The 25,250-nt window shown below is 41.9% G+C and overlaps 2 protein-coding genes across 2 annotated transcripts; one reads left to right on the plus strand and one right to left on the minus strand.

Annotated features, from left to right (window-relative positions):
* On the minus strand, positions 1 to 22,305 carry ccdc3a (coiled-coil domain containing 3a). Its single transcript, XM_046872571.1, has 4 exons — positions 22,272 to 22,305; positions 12,656 to 13,083; positions 11,934 to 12,108; positions 1 to 719 (listed from the first exon to the last, which is right to left on the minus strand). Exons 2-4 carry the CDS (start codon positions 13,030 to 13,032, stop codon positions 432 to 434), a joined length of 840 nt encoding a protein of 279 aa, XP_046728527.1. The 5' UTR covers positions 13,033 to 13,083; positions 22,272 to 22,305; the 3' UTR covers positions 1 to 431.
* On the plus strand, positions 14,825 to 24,131 carry optn (optineurin). The gene is made up of 14 exons (XM_046872567.1): positions 14,825 to 14,968; positions 15,428 to 15,576; positions 16,673 to 16,872; positions 17,863 to 18,021; positions 19,519 to 19,580; positions 19,756 to 19,887; positions 20,607 to 20,724; positions 20,825 to 20,940; positions 21,367 to 21,516; positions 22,046 to 22,130; positions 22,315 to 22,470; positions 23,052 to 23,194; positions 23,273 to 23,364; positions 23,742 to 24,131. The coding sequence occupies exons 2-14, from the start codon at positions 15,444 to 15,446 to the stop codon at positions 23,849 to 23,851; spliced, it is 1,656 nt and encodes a 551-aa protein (XP_046728523.1). The 5' UTR covers positions 14,825 to 14,968; positions 15,428 to 15,443; the 3' UTR covers positions 23,852 to 24,131.
* Positions 24,132 to 25,250: the final 1,119 nt, after the last annotated feature.

Genomic DNA, 25,250 nt, shown 5'->3' on the forward strand with positions numbered 1-25,250 from the left:
AACACTCTCCAAAATCTATTGGAAGATCTTCACAGAAGAATGGAACATGGTCATTACATGTATAACATTAAATGGAGACTAAATGTGGAATCGGATGTTCAAAAAGTACATCTAATGCTCATGTGTCCACAATCTATTGTCCATATAGTGTATGTTTTCTCCAGGTTTTCTCCCAACTCCCAAAAACACAGTGTGTATGATACCCTTTGATGTCCTGGGTGTAATCCCACCTCATCCAGTGGTCCCAGTAAACGCTCCAAATCTACTACAACTCTGAAGATAAATGAATAAACGTACGATCTAAAATCTCTTGCGTTCCTTCAATGCTAAGGGTGAGCAGTTTTTCACCCTCTCTACTCTACTTCAAAAAGAAAAAAGAAAAGAAAAAGATACTGTCCAGCAGTGTCAAGTCCGGATGATGTTGAGTGTGTTCACAGCGTGTGTGTGTATTTGTGGCGTGACAGCCTGTGTGGAGGAGCGATGGAGTTGAGGTGATGTTCTGAAGTCTTCTTGATGGCGCTCTGACGCTGCTGGAGCTCCTGAAGCTCACGTTCGTAACGGCTGCTCGTTTTACGCTCTTTGCGAAGCGATCGCTTCAGCTTCCCGACCCGTTCCTTCAGCTTCTGGTTCTTCTTCTCCAGTTCAGTGACGCGCTCCTGCAGACGGCCCGCACGCTCCTCCTCTTCAAACAGCACCTGCTGCACGGACGAACACAGCAACTGGGAGAGAAAAAGATAGAGATGAAAGTGGAGATGGTTAGAATCCATGTTGGAGTGCATGGTAATGGGATCATCAGCACACCTGAAAGCCTCATGACTTTCTTTTCACAAGTACTTTGAGCGTGTAGGAAGTGGTAGCTCAGTGGTTAAAGTGTTCTTTTCATCAAATGGTTATAAGTTCAAATCCCAGCACAATCAAGCTGTTGGGCCTTCGAACAAGGCCCCTAACCCTCAACTGCTAAGTTGTATAAATGACAATTACATTTGCCAAATGCCACATATGTACACTTACTTATAAAATAAAGCGCCCACTGTACCGCCATGTCTCCCAGTCTTATTTGGACCCAGCAAAACTAAAATCCACAACCAAATCTGTGTCCTATTCCCATCTTCCTGAGGACCGTATACATTTTCAATTGAATTCATTTCTATTTGTGTAGCATTTTCCTCATCATCATCATCTCAAAGCAGCTTTTCAGAGATAAAGAGGTTATAAAGGTTTAAAAAGAAGTGAAAATTTTGTGCTTGGTCACATTCATGGATGGTCATTTGAGTTTTTCTTGCATAAAAAAAGAGGACATGAGCAGAAGAGGTGAGTGAGGATGGGAGCGAGGAAAGAGAAAAAGATGGCCTTAGAGGAAACAGCCACCTGCTGGAGCAGTGTTTCTGCTGTTTAAACAGAAGACCTGCTGCTTTAACAACAAACAGCAACAGGTCTCTGTGGGTGACTTCTGGCTTAGCGACGTACACAAAAGCCGTGTGAATGAGTGAGAAGCAAACAGCATGGACAAATACACACTTTCCAGTTTCGATTTGATTATTTTCTCCAGACGAACGTTGGAAAAGATTTTGGGGCATTGTTTGCTTTTTATACCCTCATCTTTATCCCCATTCTCTCGGAGGGTGCCAATAATTTTGGACATGACTCTACGGCTCCCGAGGCTAGACAGCTGGTCAGAATACGCAAACACGCTTCTGGTGGTCATGTTTTTGTCACAGCCTGCGCTCGACAAACACCCAATTACTTATTTTTCTTAATGAATCATCGTCTCCTCCCACTGTGTGTGTGTGTGTGTGTGTGTGTGTGTGTGTGTGTGTGTGTGTGTGTGTGCATGCACTTTCCAGGCCATTTCGCAGGCCAAACACAGCCTGTTATGTTCAGTGGTCCAAGCTGTGATGAAAACACAACTGAAGCACCCACAGGACACTGGAACAGACGGAGGGAAAGAGAAACAGGAAGGAGGATGAGGAAGGCACAAATGGCTGGTTTTTGAAAAAGACAGAAAACATTGCGACTGAGCCAAGACTGCTCAATCTCAAGCAGAGAAGGGAGCCAAACCGAACGAGGGTGGAGTCGTCGCAAATAAGGTTTCAATGGCAACAAAGGACTCTCTCTCTCTCTCTCTCTCTCTCTGAAACGGTGGAGCAATTATAAATCAAACTCCCATTATTGCACCCGAGCATCTTTTAGGGTGCCAATAATTTTGTCATGTTCAAATAGAGAAAGGTTCACATTACATCATCATTACTTTTTATTGTGAGGCACTATTTCGAGGCATAGGTAAATTAGATGGTCGCCTAGAGTGCAACCAGCAGGGGGGCGCCAGTGAGCGCCCACTGTCCTACCACCGAACTCACCTTCGCCCCTGACCAAACGAGTATTATTATTATTATAATTATTATAATTATTATAATAATAATTATTATTATTATTATTTTGCTATTTTAATGTATTCTGGTTACTTCCGATTATCTGGCAGGGAATGTTGTCGATGTTTAACTGGAATAAAAGTGTTAAAAAAGGTGAAAGCCATCAGGGGCTCAGTAGTGTAAAAAATAAAAAAGAGGATAAGAAAAAGAAAGTCAAACATAAAGGTGTGCTATTAACTAGTATATGTTTTGTAAACTGGTTTCCCGTCGCTGCCATATCACGAGCGCAAAAACACGGCACATTTCAGCTACGAAATATTAGCATAGAAAAGTAGAACAAAAAAGAAAATATGATGAAATCAGAAACGACTGTTTAGTGTAAATTAATCGAGGAATTTCAGCCAATGATTGTTGAATGTGTTTAAACTTTTGTTTATGGAAGGTTGTAAATGATTTGTATGGTATGGGGGTGGAGCATTGTGGTTGGAGGGCGGAGCCATTGGGAGGGGCCAATGTAATTGTTTCTTGGTGCAAAACGATAATGAAAAAAATGTTTTATATATTTAAAAATAGAAAAGAATAAAGCATTCTAATGTTCATATGTAAGAAAGAAATCAATCAATTAATGGAGAAATAAATTAGTACGTAAGAATAAAAGAATAAATAAATAAACAAATAAATGGATGAACGTGAATAAAATAACTAACTAAAGGGATCAATTCATCTATAATTCACTAATTAATTGATTAACTTATTCATTATGGATTTGGTTTGTTGTAATGACATTTGGGGCTGGAATAATGCTGGTGCTCTGAATCAGAATTCTTCTTATTAATCCACGTTTCTACAGCTGGAAAGATTCTTGTGGTAATGTGATATTTATTGTGATCTTCATCACAACAGACAAATGAAAAAGCGTATATACACTTATACGAAAAAGAACAATGAGCCAGTGTGAAGTTTCTGTTACATCCATAACCTGATTATGTTCCTACAGCAGCATGTCAAACCATTAGTGTAAGATGTAGTTCATTGGTTAAAATGTTGGACTTCTGATCAAAAGGCTATGAGTTCAAATCCCAGTACCATCATACTGCCACTGCTGGGCTTCTGTGCAAGACCTCCTGCTCAGTTTTTATAAATCAGATAAGTTGCTCTGGAAATGTAAAAGTCACCAGAGGAATATCGAAAGCCTTCAATTGCAAAGAAACCTGCAGCTACAGCTGAAGCGCTGAAACTGGAGACTCCTTCCATAAATACTAATAAACATCTTCTTACAGGAGTCTCACCCTACGAGGCGCAATGCAAAAAAACTCTGTAACAGCTCATCTTTCTGATAGGGGTGAGTGCGAATTTATACTAGAGTAACCGTTCTTCTTCTCCACAACACAGTGTGTGTGTGTGTGTGTATGTCAGAGTGCTGTGAGTCGCTGCTGTGTGTTGTGTTATTGTGCTGAAAGAGTGACTCCTTTTAGCTGCGTCAAACAAGTCGTTTCCCACAGGACGCTTCATCTGAACTACACGAAAGCATTCATTATCTCTGTTCTTTCTTCGCATGGATAATCACCTCCACCTGTCTTCACACACACACACACACACACACACACACACACACACACACACACACACACACACACATACACACAGACACACCCCTTGTGTGAGATCTGAAGTAGTCCTGTCAGGTGAACATGTTGGTTCTAATATCTATCATCAGTTCTACAGTAGAACAAACTAAACAGATGCTATTCTGTGATATAGTGTGAAGTTAATGAACATTAATGGAAGAAGTCTCCAGTTCCAGTCTTGAGGACAGATTTAGGGCCTTCTGGTTTTTCATCAACTTTTGGGTTTTACTTCTGTTTTAACTTCAGAGCTGCTTTCCAGAGAAGTAGTAGCTCAGTAGTTAAGGTGTTGGACTTCTGATCAGAAGGTCATTGGTTCAAATCCCAGCACCACCAAGCAGCCACAGCAAGGCTCGTATCCCTCAACTCTGCCCATAGATGAGGACGGGTTTTTCTTTTTTGTGTGGGAGTGATAGCTCAGTGTTGGACTTCTGATCAGAGGGTTGGGAGTTCAAATCCCCGCACCGTCACTGTTGGGCATCAACTGCTCATTTGTATAAATAAGATCATTAAAGGTCTTTTTAGTCATGAATATAAGTGTAGATGAGAACAGGTTCCCTTTTTCGTGTGGAAATGGTAGCTCACTGGTCATGAGGTCAAATCCCAGCACCACCAAACCTGTTGGGCCTTTGAGCAAGGCCTTGAACAATCAACTGCTCAGTAAATGAGATTAGTTCATTGTTGGTTGGATAAGGATAAGGATGGCTGCCAAATGCTGTCAATGGAAATTCCACAACATTTAATGTAGCTATAAATGGATAAAAACTCATTCTTGAATAAAGTATAAAATAAAGTGTGTCTGTATAGGATTAATAAATACAGATAAAATAAATGATATAAAAATAACAACTTTCGGGTAACAGAAGATCAAATCACGCCACCCTGTGGTCCCCATAAACCACCATACCGGATTTTTTGTGTTTACACACAGTTTTGTGTGTGTGTGTGTGTGTGTGTGTGTGTGTGTGTGTGTGTGTGTGCTAATCATTTTGCAACAGTCCGGATGACTGTTTTCCCAAAAGCGCCATCTGTTTAAGAGTGAGAACACCTGTTAGCATAACCTCGTGTCTCTTCAGGACATGACCTCTAACCTCCACATGCCTGAACAGAACAACACAAACATGTTACCCCACTATCCCTGACAGGGTAACTGACAGGGCAGTGATGCATCACTCACAGTTTTTCCTACAATCACATCTTCCCGCTATGTGAACGGGTGCAAAGGGAACACAGGGTAGTTTTATGACGTCAGTGTGGTCACACACATTAAGAGCCGCGACTGGGGCAGGAAGGAACCATTTATTCTTAAGGCTCGAAAGCATTTCTTTCATTAAGCTGTAAATCTAAATTCTTCTGTCTAGTAGAGTCAGAGATTTTCTGCTCTTCCTTCAGATCATAGCTCGGAGGGGTAAGGGGTCAGCCATGGGGTCAGTAATGTTTTTCCAGGACCAAGGCAATAAAGCTACACTAGATAGGCAAAAGATTGTGGACACCTAAGAATACCATTGGTTATATACATCTTTTTGAACAATCCATTCCACATTTATTCCCCATTTGCTGTTATAATAACCACCACTCTTCTGGGAAGGTGTTCCATTGGATTTCGTGCCACTTATTCAGCCACAAGGGTGTTAGTAAAGTCAGGTAGTGATGTAGGTGAGAAGGTGAGGAGGCCTGGGGTGCAGTCAGCATTCCAATTCATCATGTTCAATAGGGTTGAGGTCAGAACTCTACAGCAGGAGATCTTCCACACACTTCTAATCCATGTACATCAAATCTACATGGAGCAGGCTTTGTGCACAGGAGCACTGTCATGCTGGAACAGGTTTGGGTCTCCTAGTTCAAGTGAAGGGAACGTTTCATGTCACCACATACTTTACAATGGCAATCCCCAACATTTTAGGGAAGAACCACATATTGCTGGAAAAGTCAGGTGTCGCAATCCCTTTGTCCATTATTACATTCCTACTCAGACACAAAATAAAGACACTCGAATACTACTAAAGGTAGTAAACATGTGTGTTATGTGAGTATGTGTATTATACCACCATGTTTTTAAAATGTATTCTGATGGAAATTCAACAACTGCCTGTATATTATCAATAAAATAAATGAAAACAAGGTTTATGGTTCCTCAAATTATTCCTGGCGCGACAATTTATAGAACGTCACGTGACAATATCGCTGTAGAAGTCGGATCTACGAAAGGACAAATTATCTAGCCTCTACAAATAGCTCTCGGAGAGTTTCTCGTTCAGGATTGCTCTCTGTGGATATCAGGCCTGTGTACAGATGTGATGTAGATTAGGGTAAAGAAACGCTGTCTTGTTCCTTTTAAGATCAAGCGGATTAGTGTCAGGATATTGTAGAACATCTTTCTGTCACCCCACTGGGCATTAATCCGACTCGCACCCTCTTGCACTCACACAGCTTGGTGTGTGTGTGTGTGTGTGTGTGTGTGTAGTTGCGCACGTGGACTTGACTTGTGAGATGTTCCAGCTGCTTTTGAGTCCCTGAGTCTCCTGACTGAATGCCCAGCTGATCTCTTGATTACTTTCGCCCTCTTTCTGAGACAAGTGTGTGTTTAATGCACTGTGGTTGTACATATGTTTATATGTGCCGTCTCATAGTAGACGATGAGAGATCAGGAAAACCTTCAACAAGCTCAGCCCCCAAAAATCTTGAAACTATTAGGCAACTTGTGCATGATGATTGTCAGAGATGATCTCACTTCCGCACCCACCCTGCTGGCCAGATTCGGCTACTGCGGTCTTTGCCTTCTTTCCCGAAGATGATGATCCGGCTTTAAGGTCGCCGTTCTGACGCCGTTGTGGAGATCCAGCACAAATGGATGCTGGATACTGGATACTCTTAGAAAAGAAGACTTCTGGGACACGTTCCAGAAGTGGCTGTGCAAGAGGACTATTTTGAAGGTGATTGTGTGTAAACATAGATAAATAAAGTACTTTCTTGTAAACAAAACTTTTTGAACAACCATGTAGGGCGGAAAAATCATCGGTCCCAATACTTTACTTGACCATATAGGTGTAATGGGCGTAAAATTCTGACTTCCTGTGTAAATTATTTTACATCTTAGTGATTTTTTTGTATAATTTATGGCTAAACATCTGGTTACAATTAATTCCCAGACCTCCTGAAATAGTAAGAGAAATTGTGGATTTGAATCTGTTTTAAATTCATCGTGCCTGCATGCTTAGAAGAGAAGAAGAATAAGAAGAATTATTATCCGTTTATACGGATAATCAACTCTCCAGAGATAATCTTGATCTTCAAGAAGCATGAAATGACCAGGCAGAAGGAGCTTTAAATAACAGGGTAATAATAATAATGTCCTGGGAATTTTATGTCCAATGCAATACAGAAATATATGCTAAAATATGTAGAAGCATTGACACGCTGTCGTTTTCTGTGAGGAGACAGATGTGTTATTATTATTTATAGTAGGAGTCAATGGTTTTCTACCATGGGAAAGATTTCCTGGATATAGCAGCTTATGCTTTGGGGTTTTATCAGTAATAGTTTGAGTAACATTATTTATATCAGTAGATGATATCAGTTTTACATCACGTTGAACAATAGACATTTAGATCCACTATGAATGAGGATGAGGTTCCTCTCAAAGGTTTCTTCCTCACGCCATCTCAGGGAGTTTTGACTCACCATGATCACCACTTGCTCGCTGCATCATCTGCATTGCATTGAAGCTAAGAACTCCCTGAGACAGCAAGAAACCTTACAAGGAACCAGACTAGAACTCAAGGGAAACCCATTCTCTTTTGGGCGATGACGGATCGTGTGATGCGAAATGTTTGAAAGAGTGTTCAGTATGACCGCAATATACTATATGGACAAAAGTATTGGGAAACCTAAGAACCTAAAAAGTTCTGGCTTGAAATATTCCCTTCACTTGAACCAGGAGACCCAAAAACCTGCTTCATGAAGATAAGCTTTACATGGTTTGGAGTGGAAGATCTCCGGCAATAGTTTTCTATAGTTTTATAGATGAACGTTGAACGTTGTTACCTCACCTGCATCCGTACCTGACTTTACTAACACCCTTGTGTATGAACGAGCACAAATCTCCACAAAAATGGATCCATTTCCGAGAAATGTGGAACAGGATGTTTAAAAAAGTGCACATACAAATTTAATGGTATATAAAGTCTGGAATGATTCCAGCAGATGTTTTTTTGCTATAAATGTACAATTTCCAGATAAAACCAAGTTGTTTTTGGGGAATCCACAGTAGAAGCCTTATCAAGATGAATCAGGCCAATCCAGATAGTGAGAGGATCCACAGCAGAAAAAAGTGTGTCAGCACCATTTAATCAGACAGCAGGAAAACATGTAGAGCTCTTAAAACAATACACTCCAGACTCTCGACTCATGTAATGACCAGACGTAAACGCTAATGATCACTCAACTCACTCAACATCCTGAGCAGGTTCAGGCCTGTTATACCTGGAGGCAACATGGTTAGTTGTTGCCAGTAACAGTTATGCAGTGCAATGAGTGCACACACACACACACACACACACACACACACACACACACACACACACACAGAGCTATATCATGTTCTCACAAGCCTTCAACCACTGATAAGATCAATATTTTAAAATCATTTGCACTGCAGAGATCGAATCACAGGCCAGACTTTCTTATCAGAAGATTTTATGGAGGCAGCAGACGCAAGTGCAGGTTTGTACAACCTGCACTTGCGCCTGCTGCCTCCATAAAATCTTCTGATAAGATCTGAGTTGAAGCTGTAGCTGTCTAGATGTAATGCCACTCACAGGATGTTCAAAAGATATGGATTTGTAGTCCCTGTTTGCTCTTATAATCACTTTCCCACCATTCTGGGGAGATGTTTCACTGGAGTTTGGAGTGTGCCTATGGAGGCTTGTGCTCATTCAGGCACAAGGGTGTTAGTAAACAAGGTAGGTGAGGTGAGGAGGCATGCGGTTCACTGTTCCAAATCATCCCATAGGTGTTAAATCGAGTTCGAGGTCAGAGCTCTATAGCGGGAGATCTTCCACTTCAACCGATTTAAAGCATATCTTCATGCTGGAACAGGTGTGGGTCCGCTTGCTCAAGTCAATGGAAAATGTCATGTCAGCACATTCTTAGACATCCTATACAATCGTGTGCTTTTAACTTTGTGCTAACAGTTTGAGGAGGAACCACAACCTGAACACCTGGTCAGCTATCCTACTACTTTTGTCCATATATTGTATCATATATACTGTATGTGTCTCTGAAGCTGAGAACAAAAATCTCTGGTTTTGAAATTCTTCAGCATGTCCCCAAACTCAGTTTTACTACTAAGCTGAATGAGGGTCTACACCACTGAGAGAAGCCTGAAGAATCCTACGCTCCAACAAAGAATTCCCCTTTCAGAAAAAGGTTACAAGGTAGAGCTGTTAACCTTCAGAAAAATCCTGGAGGAAGTCTTTTTTTACTGTGGTCTCTGTGGGCCCCTTTTACTTTAGTTGTAAATAGAAAAATGTTAGTCGAACCCTCTTGAGGCCCCAGTCCACCTAGGGGCTTTTGGAGAGCTGGGATTTTCTTGCCCCTTACTGTGATGCTTTTAATCTCACAAGCCAGACTTAAGCATGGCCAGGAACTGCCTGCTTTCAGTAATAAGGCTTTGTGACTAACCAATTACAGTTTTAACATGTAGGAAGGATAATTGTGAAATCGGTGCCTCGTTGAAAAGAACGACTTCGCCATTTTTGCCATGGAAATTTAGAGATGTTCATAGATTTTGCAGTCAATTTTCAGTATTTATCCAAATTGGATGTGCCCAGATTTCTTTCTTTCTTTCTATCTATCTATCTATCTATCTATCTATCTATCTATCTATCTATCTATCTATCTATCTATCTATCTATCTATCTATCTATCTATCTATCTATCCATCTTCCCCCTATCCATCTATCCATCCATCCATCCATCCATCTATCTATCTATCTATCTATCTATCTATCTATCTATCTATCTATCTATCTATCTATCTATCCATCTTCCCCTATCCATCCATCCATCCATCCATCCATCTATCTATCTATCTATCTATCTATCTATCTATCTATCTATCTATCTATCTATCTATCTATCGATCTATCGATCTATCTGTCTGTCCATCTTCCCCTATCTATCTATCTATCTATCTATCTATCTATCTATCTATCTATCTATCTATCTATCTATCTATCTATCTATCTATCCTTCCATCCATCTATCTATCTATCATCTATCTATCTATCTATCTATCTATCTATCTATCTATCTATCTATCTGTCTGTCTGTCTGTCTGTCTGTCCATCTTCCCCTATCTATCTATCTATCTATCTATCTATCTATCTATCTATCTATCTATCTATCTATCTATCTATCTATCTATCCATCCATCCTTCCATCCATCCATCTATCTATCTATCTATCTATCTATCTATCTATCTATCTATCTATCTATCTATCTATCTATCTGTCTGTCCATCTTCCCCTATCTATCTATCTATCTATCTATCTATCTATCTATCTATCTATCTATCTATCTATCTATCTATCTATCTATCTATCTGTCTGTCCATCTTCCCCTATCCATCCATCCATCCTTCCATCTATCTATCTATCTATCTATTCTATCTATCTATCTATCTATCTATCTATCTATCTATCTATCTGTCTGTCTGTCTGTCTGTCTGTCCATCTTCCCCTATCTATCTATCTATCTATCTATCTATCTATCTATCTATCCATCCATCCTTCCATCCATCCATCTATCTATCTATCTATCTATCTATCTATCTATCTATCTATCTATCTATCTATCTATCTATCTGTCTGTCCATCTTCCCCTATCTATCTATCTATCTATCTATCTATCTATCTATCTATCTATCTATCTATCTATCTATCTATCTATCTGTCTGTCCATCTTCCCCTATCCATCCATCCATCCATCCATCCATCCATCCTTCCATCTATCTATCTATCTATCTATCTATCTATCTATCTATCTATCTATCTATCTATCTATCTATCTGTCTGTCCATCTTCCCCCTATCCATCCATCCATCTATCCATCCAGCGAAACGTATTTATCAATGCCTGATAAGATATTCAAGCTATAAACAATACACCCCTGTGCTTGTAATATCAGTGACCGCTGATGATGAAAGACATGAAACTGGTCTCGGTTTTTAAAGGTTTCTCCATTATGTAGGTTAAAGTCAGTTAGTTTACTTTTCTGTTTATACATGTTTCACTCTCAGAGGAAGGTGCTGCAAAAAAGCTTAGAAATTAATAAAGAAAAGGTAGCAGAGCTGAAGATGTTGAGATGTTTGTTGGGAGTGACGACGATGGACAGGATTAGAAATGAGTTTATTAGAGGGACAGCACATGTAGGACGTTTTGGAGACAAGGTGAGGGAGGCGAGATTGAGATGGTTTGGACATGTGCAGAGGAGGGACATGGGGTATATCAGTAGGAGAATGCTGAGGATGGAGCCACCAGGAGGGAGGAAAAGAGGAAGATCAAGGAGGAGGTTTATGGATGTGGTGAGAGAAGACATGCAGGTGGTTGGTGTGAAAGAGGCAGATGTAGAGGACAGGAGGGGTATGGAGACGGATGATCCCCTGTGGAGCCCCCTAATGGAAGAAGCCGAAAGAAGAAAAAGAAGAAATGAATACAATTTCTGCACATCATTCAAATGGGACTCCTTGACCCACAAGAACATTGTGTGTTTTTGTGTGTATGAAAGTGTAAAGAGTCTGTTGAAGACACGTCTGAATCTTGCGGCCAGAAAAGTGTGCACCGAGTTTAAGTCTGACGCTCTTAATCACAAGGAGAGCTCCTTTTGAGAAGCCTTTAAAAGAGATTTTAAGAGATGGACAGAGAGAGAAAGTCTTACCCTGTGATCCTCCTGGTGCTCCCAATCAGGACTGAAGCTGTGAAATGTGTGTATGCTGGAGCAGTTGGAGAACTGGAACAGGCTGGAGAACATGCGTCGGTTCTCTTGGGTGTCGGGGAAGATGGCGTCTTGGTAGTTAACTCCGTGGGGGAGGAGGTTATAATTTTCATCCATCCTAGTTTATAAGAGCATAGCCACACACACACACACACACACACACACACACACACACACACACACACGAGAGCATGAACAAAAGGTAAGGGAGCAAACTTCTCATAGCTCCTGGTTCGAGAGCTTTTTATTACTGTCTGTGTGGAGTTTCACAGGTTCTCCCGTGTCTGTGTGGCGTTTCACAGGTTCTCTCCGTATCTATGTGGGCTTCCTAAACAATCTCCAGTTTCATCCCATCCCACAAAAGCCTTTATAAATTGCTCCAGGTGTGACTGGAGCTCCACCACAGCGTGTTCCTGGGATAAACTCCAGATCCAAGGTGACCCTGACCTAATAAATTGCTTACAAAGCAGAAATAAAGCTTTTCCTATTCAGTCCTTCATTTGAAGGAAATCTGAATCAGTACTTCTTCCAAACGTTCTCCTGGAATCTGGTGATATAGGTTACATTTTATAGAATGACCTCTTGACCCCCAACTTACTTTCATCTTTCCAGTCATGCATCTCACACACACACACACACACACACACACACACACCTGAACTGACCTGAGGAAGAAAATGTAGGAGTAGTTCTCCATCACCGCGTGCGACTGGCACGACAGGTATCCGAGGCCAGTGACGTTGAGGCGCGAGCCCGTGGGGACCTCCAGCATGCTGCCCCACGCCTGGTCACACAACATCTCCACCTCCGCCGTGTAGAGCAGCGCGTCCACATCAGCGCGCTCGTACTCGTACGGGTGACCGGCGGCGTAACCCCGCGCGTAGTGCGGCTCGGGGTGAAGAACCAGCACCTTGGCGTACACGATGATCTCAGCGAGCTCTGCGCGACAAGCCTCGCTCAGGGGTCTCCACTGGGTGGGGAGCTGGCAACCCAAACCGAGCTCCAGGGAAGTCCAGACGGCCAGGAGCGCAGGAAGGAGCATCTTCCTCTGATCTAACTGATAACGCACAGGTGTGTGTGTGTGTGTGTGTGTGTGTGTGTGTGTGTGTGTGTGGAGAAGCTTTCAACCCACTACACGACTTCTGACTCCAAGTAGGACTGATCCAGAAGTTCACAACAAACATCCACAAACTCAACGATGCGCAACCCTGATGGAACGAGTCTCTAAATCCAGCCCTGTCTCTCAGTTTGAGAACCTGTGAGACCTTCTCTCGTCTTCTGCTGTCCATCAAACCCTAGGAATCCAGTGTGGAACCAATCAGATACTCATGAAGTTTGTCTCTAGCCAATAAGAACCAGACCCCCAGAGGCTTTTTTTTCCCCTTTTCTGCGCATCAGACGCTTCATTCCTGAGCAAACCCCCCTCCACACACACACACACACACACACACACACACACACACACATACTAACAGGTCCACAGCTACTCGTTAAAGAAATGAACTGGAAAAGATTTTGTTCCCTGGAGCCAAAATTCTTCTCTAATTCTGATTTAATTCACGGATTTCCTCATGTTCAACACCAGGGTTCTTTCTGAAACCTCATTTCCATCTGCTCTTCACATGTTTCCTCTGGCAAAATCCTGCATACACAATGAAATAACTTTTTAATCAGAAGATACTACACGAATCATCTCGCTCAAATTCTGATCCAGGGTTTCTGCGCATTACAGAAACGTGACTCACGTTTTTCCAAACGCACGTGTTTCACACGTGGACGACCCTGAGTGTGTGTAGACACTTCCATATGACTAAAAAAGTTAGACCATATTTAATTAATCGCATATTAGACTTAATTGATTGCACGATCACGTGACCTCGTATTACTCATAATTAAATTGGGGAAAACATTTTGGCCTAATTAACTGTAGGTAAAGATTTCTGAGAAATATATTTTATATTTGGGATAAAGGATTGCACGTTTAGGCGACATAAAACTATACAATTGATTAATTCATGTATATAATTATTTTTAAAAAAAATTATGGAATAGAGTCGATTCTGAATCAGGAATCAAAGTCGACTCTAAAGATTCAGTTCTCCTGTAGCCACATATTGGGCACAATACTCCTGTAATGCAGTACAGGCACCTTTTTATACGTTTAACCAGCTGCTCACTGGGCAATCAGTAAAATACCGCATTTATATTATTATTATAGTCGATTTATTAAATTAAAATTGGAATCGTAGCAAACATTACTAGTGTTTACTCAGATTAAATAGGCACAGAACATCTTACTCGGTATACAATGCTAAATAAATGTATATAAAGCATCTAAAAGTATATTAGTATATAATATAAAGTCCATATGAACGTTTATGAGTTTATATAAATGTATTAATAATTGTATTCGAGGCCCTATTTAAGAGGGTTCAATTTACAAGAGGGACTTTAGTGCCATCTAGTGTTTAAATAAAACATTGCAACGAAGATCGACTGTAGGTTACAGTACATACGCAGCACAAATAGAAATAAAGGCCATGTCCCAAACCAAGTACCCAGGAATAATGCACACTATTTAGTGTAATTTTAAATGTTTATTTAATTTTTTATTATGGCTATACTGTCTCTGTCCCTTGTCGCCGCAAATTAAAGAGCGAAGCGCAAAGTCACGAGCGTACACGCGCGCTGGTTGGGAATCTCCCATCCGGACGCGGTCACGGGGGAGGCCCTGTGACGTCACCCTCAGCTGATCCTGGGAGTTCGCGTCTGCGCGGCAAACGTCGCAGATCTTCATCGCACTGGGATCGTCTGGGCTGCGTCGGGACGTCGGTCGCGATGGCGTGCAGATCTGCGGCGTTCACGCAGGGGGGCGTGGAAACGCTTTGCGCCCGTGCAGAGAGAAAGCGGAGGAAACGTCGGAACCAGGAAACGCAGTGAGAAGTGAGAGAACGCGGAGTAAACAGAAGTGAATCTGGGTGAGTAGCGACCACGGGATGGGCTTTAAACACGGGCGCGGGTGTGTTGTTGAACCCCTGGCGGCATGCTTTCATCTGTAACCAGTTACAACAACTGTCGCGCCTTTGATCAGAGATACACAAACAACACCACATAACACACATGTCGTGTCTCACCTGGAGAAGGTTGTGTGTTGTTTGTGTGTGTTTGAGAAGTTTGAAACAGTATCTAGATGTTCTGACAATCCTCTGGAGATGATCTCATGTGTCATGTCTGGTAATGTTTTTCAAAACACCGAGGACGAAACGAAAGTAAAAGTTAAGCAGAAGAGCAGAAGAGCAGTATGTGTTATAGGCCACAGGTCCCCCCCCCTCTCTCCCCCCTCACCCCCCATGACAAGCCGAGTTTCCTCTTTAGTCTTGTTTGTTTACCTGGTTTGCTTTGTGTGGTGCTATTTTATTTATTTTACACATTTTTAGTGTTTTTGGCAGTAAGATGGCCTCAGATTCCCCGATGATGAACGGGGATCTGTCTCATCCAGCTCAGTCTCAGAGCTCTGGCCAGCCACATGTCGAGGAGACGCTGCAGCAGATGAACATCCTCATCAAGGAGAACCGGGAGCTCAAAGGTGTGTATAAGGAAATCACTACACAAGAAGGACCACCACAGACAGGTAGAGAGAACACCAGAGACAGAAAGACCACTGCAGACAGACTGAGACACCATCATATAGACAGAAACCAAGCACTAAAGACACAAAGAGAAAGACCTTTACAGACTGAGAGACCACAATTGACCTTGATCACCACAGACAGAATGACCACTATAGATAGACAGAGAGCCATTCAGAGACAAACAAAGAGACCACCAGAGACTGACAGAGATGCCACCAGAGACAGACAGACCACAGACAGAGAGATACAAAGACATAGAGAGACCAAGCACCATAGACAGAGATCACCACAGAGAGAACACTACAGACAGACCAAGAGACCACCAGAGACAGAGAGACCACAACAGAGATCACCAGACAGACAGAAGGACCACCACAGCTAGACAGAAAGACCACCAGACAGACAGAAAGACCACCACAGCTAGACAGAAAGACCACCAGACTGACAGAGAGACCACCAGAGACAGAGCCCACCACAGACTGACAGAAAGACCACAAAACTGACAAAAGACAAACAGAGAGACCATCATAGACAGACAGAGACCAAGCACCTTAGACAGAGATCACCACAGAGAGACCATCAAATGGAGAGACCACTACAGACAAAGTACAGAAAATAGAGAGGCCACCACAGACAGAAAGAGAGACCATCAGAGACAGAAAGACCACAACAGAGAGATCACAAGACAGACAGAAAGACCACCACAGACTGACAGAGAGACCACCACAGACAGAAAAACCACCACAGACTGACAGAGAGACCACCAAAGACTGACAGAGAGACCACCACAGACAGAAAAACCACCACAGACTGACAGAGAGACCACTATAGACAGAGAGAGACCAATAACCATAGACAGAGTTCACCACAGAGAGAAAGACCATCAGACAGAAAGACCACTACAGACAGACTTCACCAGAAAGAGACCACCACAGACAGTTGGTGTTTAGATGTAATACTGATCTGATATCCCCAACTTGCTCAGAAGGATCATAAGAAACACACACACTCTGTAACACACTGACCTTCCCATCTAAATCTGGTGCACAGAAGCCCTGAAGCAGACTAACCTGTCGATGAAGGAGAGGTTTGAGGGTCTATCTGCTTGGAAAGAGAAGCAGAAGGAGGAGAGAGGGTTCCTGGAGAAGCGACTCGAGGAGGCCAAGCACAGAGTCCAAACTCTGGAAAGCGAGAACGAGCTGCTGAAGAAGCGTGTACAGGAGATGGAGAAACAGCATTCAGGTGCCGAGGTGAGATCACTGCTTACATATACTTTATCATGGCTTCCAAGTATCTTTTATTGAGTCACTAATGTATGGAACTACATAAGTCACAAATTCATGCTGGAACAAGTTTGGGTCTCCTAGTTCAAGTGAGTGGAATTTCACACTACAGCAACTAAAGACCTCCTGTAAAACTGCGTGCCTCCAAGTTTGTGGTTGAAGTTTGACGAAGAACCATATATGGCTGGAAAAGTATGTTTTAGTAAAAGTACAATATGTTTACACGAGATCCAAACACGGGATCAAACCACGGGATCAAACCACGGGATCAAACGACGAGATCAAACGACGAGATCAAACGACGAGATCAAACGACGAGATCAAACGACGAGATCAAACGACGATATCAAACACGGATCAAACCACAAGCCTAATGCTAATAAGACTATAATCTATTTCTCTGTAGGTTTGTATTGTATTGGTACACAGTATTATGGTGGGTGTATGCTAGCTAGCTTAGCAGAGAGCTTCTGTGGATAAACATTTTTGCCTCTTTTAAATGCTTCATTGGGTGTCATTTAGATCTAATCTAAATCTAATCTTCCCAACATTGGATCCAAAGAATCCCATATTTTCTCACAATGAGTGCATTTTTATTTTATTTTTTAGCAAAATGATAAAATAGGGTTAACTAGCAACCGTGGTTGTCGTGCTAATAATGCACAGCGTTGTAGATCTACGTTGACCTCTGCAGTCAATATCAGACAGTCCCGGGAAAAAAGAGGAAGTGTGGATGCAATTTTAGGAAATTAGGAAAGGATGATACAGCTCACTGCTGAACATGTGACAGGTGGAATGATGGTGATAATTGATGATGATTGTGTAATTATAATGCGCTGAAGCTGCTGTAGACGTTATTACTCTGAAATATGCTTCACTCAAAACCCAACATTTTGATCAGTGTGCTGCTTTAAAGGCTGTTGTTACCTAGAGACTTATGAGTCTGATGTTCTCCAGGGTGAAGGTGGTGGTCTGCAGGCCAAGCTGGAGGCGTTAATGAGTCAAATCGTGCGTCTGCAGGCTGAGAAAAGTGACCTGGTAGCTCTAAACTCTGAACTGCAGCTGAAGATGAACCAGGCGTCTCCGGAAGATTCCTTCATCGAGATTCGCATTGCAGTGAGGACACGCACACATGAAACACCTTCGTACCTTCACGTGAAAGAATTCTCGTATGCGTTAGGGCTTCACGATTTTGAAGAAAAATCATGCCAATATGTGACAAAACCAAACATACAGTGACCTCCATTAATATTGGCACCTTCAGTGAATATGAGCAGTAAAAGCTGTGACTCGTCGTGTTTTATCCCGTGTGATTGATGACCAAAGGAACTAATATGTTCCTCATGTTTATGCCCCTTCTGAAACACAGAGCCTTGATTAAACGATCTCCTTCTTCTAGTGATCTGTTTGTACTAATGGAATTAATATAATATCTATGGGAATTTACTCATAATGTAGAGGTACCAATAATTGTGGCACATATATATATTTATTGGGAATCTTAAAAATAATTTTGTTGTGTATTCTTAAGAATTTTCAAACTAAAAGTTTAACAAAAAATTCAGCCTTTTTTGTCTATTTAACAAGGGTGCCAATATTTTTGTTGAGGACACTGTACATATACTTTTGAGACTGTCTATTGACACCTGGTAAAGATTTTATTGTAATATATTACATAATGCCGTCAGTTGCAGAAGTTTTAACTGAAAGCTATTTTAAATTGGCAGCCAATCAGAACTCATTTCTGAAAAAAATGTGAGCCAATTGGAATTTGCGGTTCCAGAGAACCCAATTGGGTTTGAGTTTTTTGACGATGAAAGTTTCAGAAACTCCTAGTCTTCGATGGTTTTTGAGAGACATGTTCCTTTTGTATCTATGCAACAAATTTGGTAATGAAACGGTATAAAGATTTACTTTGACCAAGCAAATATCCAGATGTTCCACTTTTTCACTGAGAAATCCTCCTTTAGAATCAAGAACAGCTGTTCACACTTTCAGCATCCGGACAGTTTGTTTCTCCAAACATGCAGCTGAAATACTGTAACTACTGCTTTTAATACTGAGCAGGTCCTTCCATAGTAGATATCACTCCAGACGATACTCCAGACGATACTCCAGACGATACTCCAGACGATACTCCAGACGATACTCCAGACGATACTCCAGACGATATTCCAGACGTCTCATCGTCTTGTCGTACGGTGAAGTCGGTTCCAATTAGCCGCAGTCTAGAGGGGATTAAATGGTGTTGGAAGGATTGCCATGTTGGTTTAGTACTTCTTTCACTTTCCAGACGTCTCACACCTTCATGTTTGACTGTGAGGGGTGATGGAGTCTGATCACATCTTACACAAGTTCTTCTGTTAGATCCAAAAATGTACATTTGGACTCCAGAACTTTCTTCCAGTCTCTTTCCAATTCTTGCGTGTTTGTACCTTTTACCAAGTTTGTTCCATAGAAACAGAAGGAACATGCGTCTCAAAAATCATTAAAAAGACGAAGTGTTTCCAAATTTTTTATCACGATACTTCAGAGCAACAATATATCGTGCATCTATTACTATTACATCCTGTAGATTTGTTAAGACACGTTTAATAACTGTATGTTTTGTAGGAGGGTGAGATGAACGTGACCAGAGATTTGCCTCCTCAGAAAGACCCTTCTGCATTGAGCATGTAGGTTGCATTTACATCTGTTTAAACCCTTTATCGTTATATTACATCAATCTGATATGACGAGTCGAATCAGATCATGAAGACCCCCCCCAATTCAGTTTTATATACCGATACATGGGAATGAAAGAAATCATGAAGGTCAGAGGATATGGTTAAACTGTGTTTGTGTGTGCAGGATTAAATTCGACATGGCTGGGTCCAGGCTGGAGTCAGAGGAGCAGACAGTGAGTCAGCTCCTACAGTCTCTGAGAATCGAAACGCAGCAGAAAGAGCAGCTGCAACTCCAATTCCAGGCTGCACAAAAGAGGTAGAAACACACACACACACACACACACTATCAGTACTAAAGTCCGGAGTGTTCATTCTAATCATATACACTGTCAAAAGTTTGTGGACACCTGACCGTAAAATACACTACATTTCCAAAAGTTTTGGGACACCTCCTCTTTCCTGCTCTATGTGGATCTTTTCCAAACTGTTTCCACAAATCTGGAGGCTCTCAATCTTTCAGGACGTCTTTAGATGGCGCTATAATACAATTTAGCATTCACTCAAACTTGGAAACTCAAACCTGTTTCAGCATGGTGAGGTGCCCAAAGTGAGCTTCTTAAGAAGATCTGGTTTACATGCTTTGGAGATCTCCTGCTATAGAGCTCTGATCTTATCCCTACTGAACACCTTTGGGGTGAATGTTGACTGCACCCCAGGTCTCCTCACCTACATCAGTACCTGCCTTTCATAACACCCTTGTGGCTGATGAACACAAATATCCATAACACACAACAAAATCTAGTGGAACATCTTCCCAGAAGAGTGGAGAGATTTAGAAGAGCATGGGAACTCGATGTGGAATGAGATGCTCAAAAAGCACATACCGTACTTATGGTCAGGTGTCTAGGGCATGTGGTCTGTGTTTTATAGGATGTACGTTTGCATTCAGTGCTGTAGAACCATCTTGCACAATGTTTTTGAAGAATAAACATATGGTTTACACACTTTTGTCTTCATCCATGTTCTTTCCTAAAGGATTGCAGAACTGGAGATGAAGGAACCCACCAGCGAGAGTGGAACCCAGACGTCTTTGTCCTGTGTGACTGCTACAAAGGAAACGCAGAGCAAGATCTCGGAGGAGGAAACGGCCAAAGTGAGTTAGAGCTGAGAAATCTGATGATGTCTGAATAGAAAAGACCACCACAGTGTCCAGTGTTCTGCTGGAGCTTACTCTGCCCATGTGTGTGTTTCAGTCAGCCTCGGAGGTGGAGACCCTGAAGACACAGTTGATGAATTTGTTCAAAGAGCTGCAGCAGGCTCAGAGTAAACTGGACGAGGCGGAGAACATGAAAAAGAACCTCCAGGACAGGTCTCTCTTACTAAACATCTGCATGTACAGACAAGTGCATCCCAAAAGCATATATTTCATAGATACACTATTTGGGCAAAAGTTTGTGGACACCTGAGAATACGTTTGCTATGTGTTTTTTTTAACATCCCATTCAACATTTCATTGATCTACAAAGTAACCGAACGTAGGTGAGGAAGTGAGGAGGCCTGGGTGTGCAGTCAGCGTTCATATTCATGTTCAATAGGGCAGTTGAGGTCGGAGCTCTCTAGCTGGAGATCTTTTACTCCGAACAGTGTAAAGCAGATCTTCATGGAGCAGGCTTTGAGCACAGGCAGATGTGATGCTTCTTTAAAGCTTCAGTAGATACTGTATTATGCATATGTGTTGCAGTGTGTTAATAAATCACCTCTGTGAGGGTGTAATAATACTGAGATGATCATGCAGGTGTAAGGAGCTGGAGCAGGACCTTGGCACGTTGAAGACTCAGCTCGGCGACAGAGCGCAGCTGCAGGCTGAGAACGACAGACTGAAGGTGCAGCTGGAGAGCATGCAGTCGGCCAGCAAACTGGAGCAGAAGAAAGTTCAGGAGGAAAGGTCTGAACAGCGGGCAAACATTAAACACACGGTCTCGGTTATACTGAATTTTAAAATCTGATTGGACGAAAGGTGTGAGTTCTGTTTGTATAATGCATGTGAGTCAAAATGAATCTCAATTAATGCAATGTTTTGGTATGGGAAGTTACTGGTTAAGATGTTGTTCTTTCCGATCAGAAGGTCATGAGTTCAAATCCCAGCACCACTAAGCTAACACTGTCAGGTCCTTGAGCAAAAGCCGTGAAGTCTCACCTGCTCGGTGTATAAATGAGGTCACTCCGGATATAGTAATGTAGCAGTGCTGAGGGAATATGCTGAGATGTGTCCCGATGTCCAGTTCCATCTAGGTCAAGTTCTAGAGCCATTCTGAGCTGAAGGTTATGAGTTTAAATCCCAGCACCACCACGCCGGTTTAAACAAGGCTCCCTGCTTTGCATGTCGCTCTGGATAAGTGTGTCTGCCAAATGCCTTCAGTATAAAATAAACACTGAAATATAAACAGCGTGTGTTTTATTCCCGCCCACATCAGGAACGATTTGGCCCAGCTGAAGGACGCGTACACCAAGCTGTTTGAGGATTATGAAGAACTTCAGCAAGAGAACAAGAAACGTCAGGTGACCGATCACACGTTCATTTTATTTATTTATATATATTTTAGTTTGAGGGCCGGGATCGAGTGGGGAAACCTGTCCATTTTTGTAATGTAGTAAATTGTGTGTGTGTGTGTGTGTGTGTGTGTGTGTGTGTGTGTGTGTGTGTGTGTGTGTGTGTGTGTGTGTGTGTGTGTGTGGTTTCCAGGGGAACGTATCACGTGAGGAGTACAGTGAGCTTCAAACCAGAATGGCTGCAGCGGAACAGGCTTTAGCGGACAAGCAGCAAAAGATCGACATGATGAAGCAAGAACTGTGCGAGAAAGACAAAGAACTGGAGACGGTCTCTGTGTTTAAGGCTCAGGTGCAGTGCCGGGTTTATTTCTTCTCTGTAACTCCTGCTTTTTCCTGCAGTCAGCTGGAGCATCACAGTGCACACAATCATGCAGATTCAGGACGAGAGCTTCAAATCAGATTTTTCAGAACTTTCAGAGAAAAAACAGTTACTGCAATACGAAAGAAAACTAGATAGAATCTCGATGTTTTTTTTTGGAATGTTCAGTGTTGAACTGAACGTTTATTACAGCTCATGAATAGTGAACTCAGTGAACGACTAGTTTGCAGCATCTATCGTGGAAAGACTGTGAGCTCCTTAAATACACCTTCAAACTCCTCTTTATTAAACACAATTGTTTCCACCAGTGATTTTTCATATACTCAATTTGATAAGAAAACAGATTCATAATTCCCACCAAAAAATTAATTTAATCCCAAATTTACTTTACACTGCCATCTACTGGTCATTCGTGATTCTGCAGCATTAATAGGTTCTTTGCATCATTCGTTCTTAGTTGTATCGAAGGTGGATATTGTAGTTAAATTTCATTACCTTCAAAACTCATTTACTGTGTGTGTGTGTGTGTGTGTGTGTGTGTGTGCTCACAGGCAGAGGTGTATTCCTCAGACTTCTACGCCGAGCGCGCCGCAAGGGAAAAGATCCACGAGGAGAAAGAGCGCCTGGCTGCTCAGCTGGAGTTTATCAAGAAGCAGAACATCCAGCTACAGGACGACATGGAGTCGATGGGAAGGTACGAGCTGTCTGTGTGCATCCGTTTGCTCTGAATCGGTCTGTATGAAGCTGATACGATGTGTAATTTCTGGCACAGGCAGTCTATGAGCGAGATGCAGAGGAGACATGTGGCCCGTGGTGCAAACCCAAACGATTCCTCACCTCACCACCACCTGCAGGGAGGCAGAGGTAAAGCAGCTCAATATATTCAGCAACTGAAGCGTGATAAGTAAAAATTATATCAGATTTTATAGTAATCATGGAATAAAATAGTATGGTGAAACGTTTGTGGACACCTGACCATGAAGATGTTCCACTAGATCTCAAAATGTGCTTGTGGAGATTGAGCCACAAGGCTGTTAGTAAAGTCAGGTAGATAATGGAGATCTGGAGACTCCTTGCAGATGTTTTTTTTTTAGCAAATACAAAATTGGAGAAATAATGTATGAGGAGGTATTCCTCATATCCGAGTTCCTGTTACACCAATCAGAATTCGGCACGCTGGTAAAAAAAAAAATGAAGACCCGATGAACTTCACGCTACTATATATACTTTTTCTCTCGTAGTTGACTGGCAGCAGCAGGTCAACATTCCCGAGCACGCCTGTCCGAAATGTGGCGAAGTCCTTCCCGATCTGGACAGTCTGCAAATCCACATCATGGACTGCATCATCTGAGCAGCAAGTCTTCACCTGGGTGATACGACAAACAGGACAGCGGGATCTAAGAAGGCATTCGCTATACGCTATAATCTCTCATCGAGTTTCATCCTTTAATCGCTCTGCAGATCTCACAACTCACTGTTCTAATAAACGCAACGGAAGCCGATTTTATCGATTATATCCTGTGATTTGACTTTAAAGCGATCGCGATGTTAGCAAAGATAGACGACTAGCGCGGTCCGGATTAAAGCCTGGAAACGAATGTGTACTATTGAATAAAGAGTGAATCTATATATATTTTTTTTGTTTATATAATTATATATTATATATAAAGAGAAACCAAAAAGGAAAATAGGAAGTAGGCGACTTGCTTTAATTTATCATTTCGATTCTGTCGATGTTTTATTGTGGAGAAGATACTGAGTGTTAAATTATGAAGAATCGGTTCATATCGCGGTGAATCCAGACGGAATCAGGGGTGGATGAAGCTTTGAAAATGAAAAATTATGCCTTATTATTTATTCAGGGTCTTGTGTTTTATTTACTAGCCAAAGTGAAGCTGTAGCTGAGTTCAGGTTCTTCTTGTAATTAGAGCACCTATGCATCCTCATTTAACCTGTAATGAAATTAGTTGAAATTAAAGGCTACATTATCAGAAACGTTGTGCTTTTTTTGAATCATCCAACAAACTTCACATGCCCATGGAGTTAGAGATTTGGAGATCAACTCTGTAACCGTACCATGTTATTTTCCTGGTTCCAATATGCATGGAACCCTCCATAGTAGTAAAGTTTATTACTATTGCGCTTTTTGTCTCAAAGCAGCTTTACAGAATTTAACAGTTAAGATGAACGGTGTGTATTTATCCCTGATGAGCAGCCGTGGCGACTGTGGTGAAGGAAAAACTCCCTTAGATGTTATGAGGAAGAAACCTTGAGAGGAACCAGACTCAAAAAAGGAACCCATCCTCATTTGGGTGACATCAAGAGTGTGATTATAGTCTTTAAGCAATACAGAACACTGGAGAGTGAGAACTAACATGAGCACTGGAGTGTGTGATTTGAGTTTATGGAACCAGGAGCTACTGAGCAACTCATAAAACAGCACAACATCTGAGATCATTACAGATCCAACACCAGCTTCTCCATGCCAGAGCCTTTAAACACTCAAGGAGGTCCAGTGTTTAAACTCCACATGAAGTGGGATCCAATTGGCGCTGGTACGTCTCTAGATGGTTCGGGATGTTTGTGGGCATCTACTTCTTCAAAGCTCCACAATCTTCATGAGGTGGGAGGTGACTGGAGCTGGAGCAAACTCAGAATTCCTCAGGATGGGGAGAGAAAGAGAAGCAGTGGAGAGAAATTAGCGTAGCTGCTGCTCATGATATTAACAGCACAAGTTGATAATGTGCATG

Source organism: Silurus meridionalis, chromosome 18 (genome assembly GCF_014805685.1).
Source record: "Silurus meridionalis isolate SWU-2019-XX chromosome 18, ASM1480568v1, whole genome shotgun sequence".
Taxonomy (NCBI): domain Eukaryota; kingdom Metazoa; phylum Chordata; class Actinopteri; order Siluriformes; family Siluridae; genus Silurus; species Silurus meridionalis.

Excerpts from the sequence above, each read along its gene's own strand:
- ccdc3a (XM_046872571.1), bottom strand. The coding sequence starts at position 13,032 with ATGCTCCTTCCTGCGCTCCTGGCCGTCTGGACTTCCCTGGAGCTCGGT. Across the intron at positions 12,109-12,655 it reads TCCTACATTTTCTTCCTCAG|GATGGATGAAAATTATAACC; the intron begins GTCAGTTCAGGT and ends CTTATAAACTAG. Across the intron at positions 720-11,933 it reads AGCACCAGGAGGATCACAGG|TTGCTGTGTTCGTCCGTGCA; the intron begins GTAAGACTTTCT and ends TTTCTCTCCCAG.
- optn (XM_046872567.1), top strand. The coding sequence starts at position 15,444 with ATGGCCTCAGATTCCCCGATGATGAACGGGGATCTGTCTCATCCAGCT. Across the intron at positions 19,581-19,755 it reads GACCCTTCTGCATTGAGCAT|GATTAAATTCGACATGGCTG; the intron begins GTAGGTTGCATT and ends TTGTGTGTGCAG. Across the intron at positions 23,195-23,272 it reads GACATGGAGTCGATGGGAAG|GCAGTCTATGAGCGAGATGC; the intron begins GTACGAGCTGTC and ends TTTCTGGCACAG.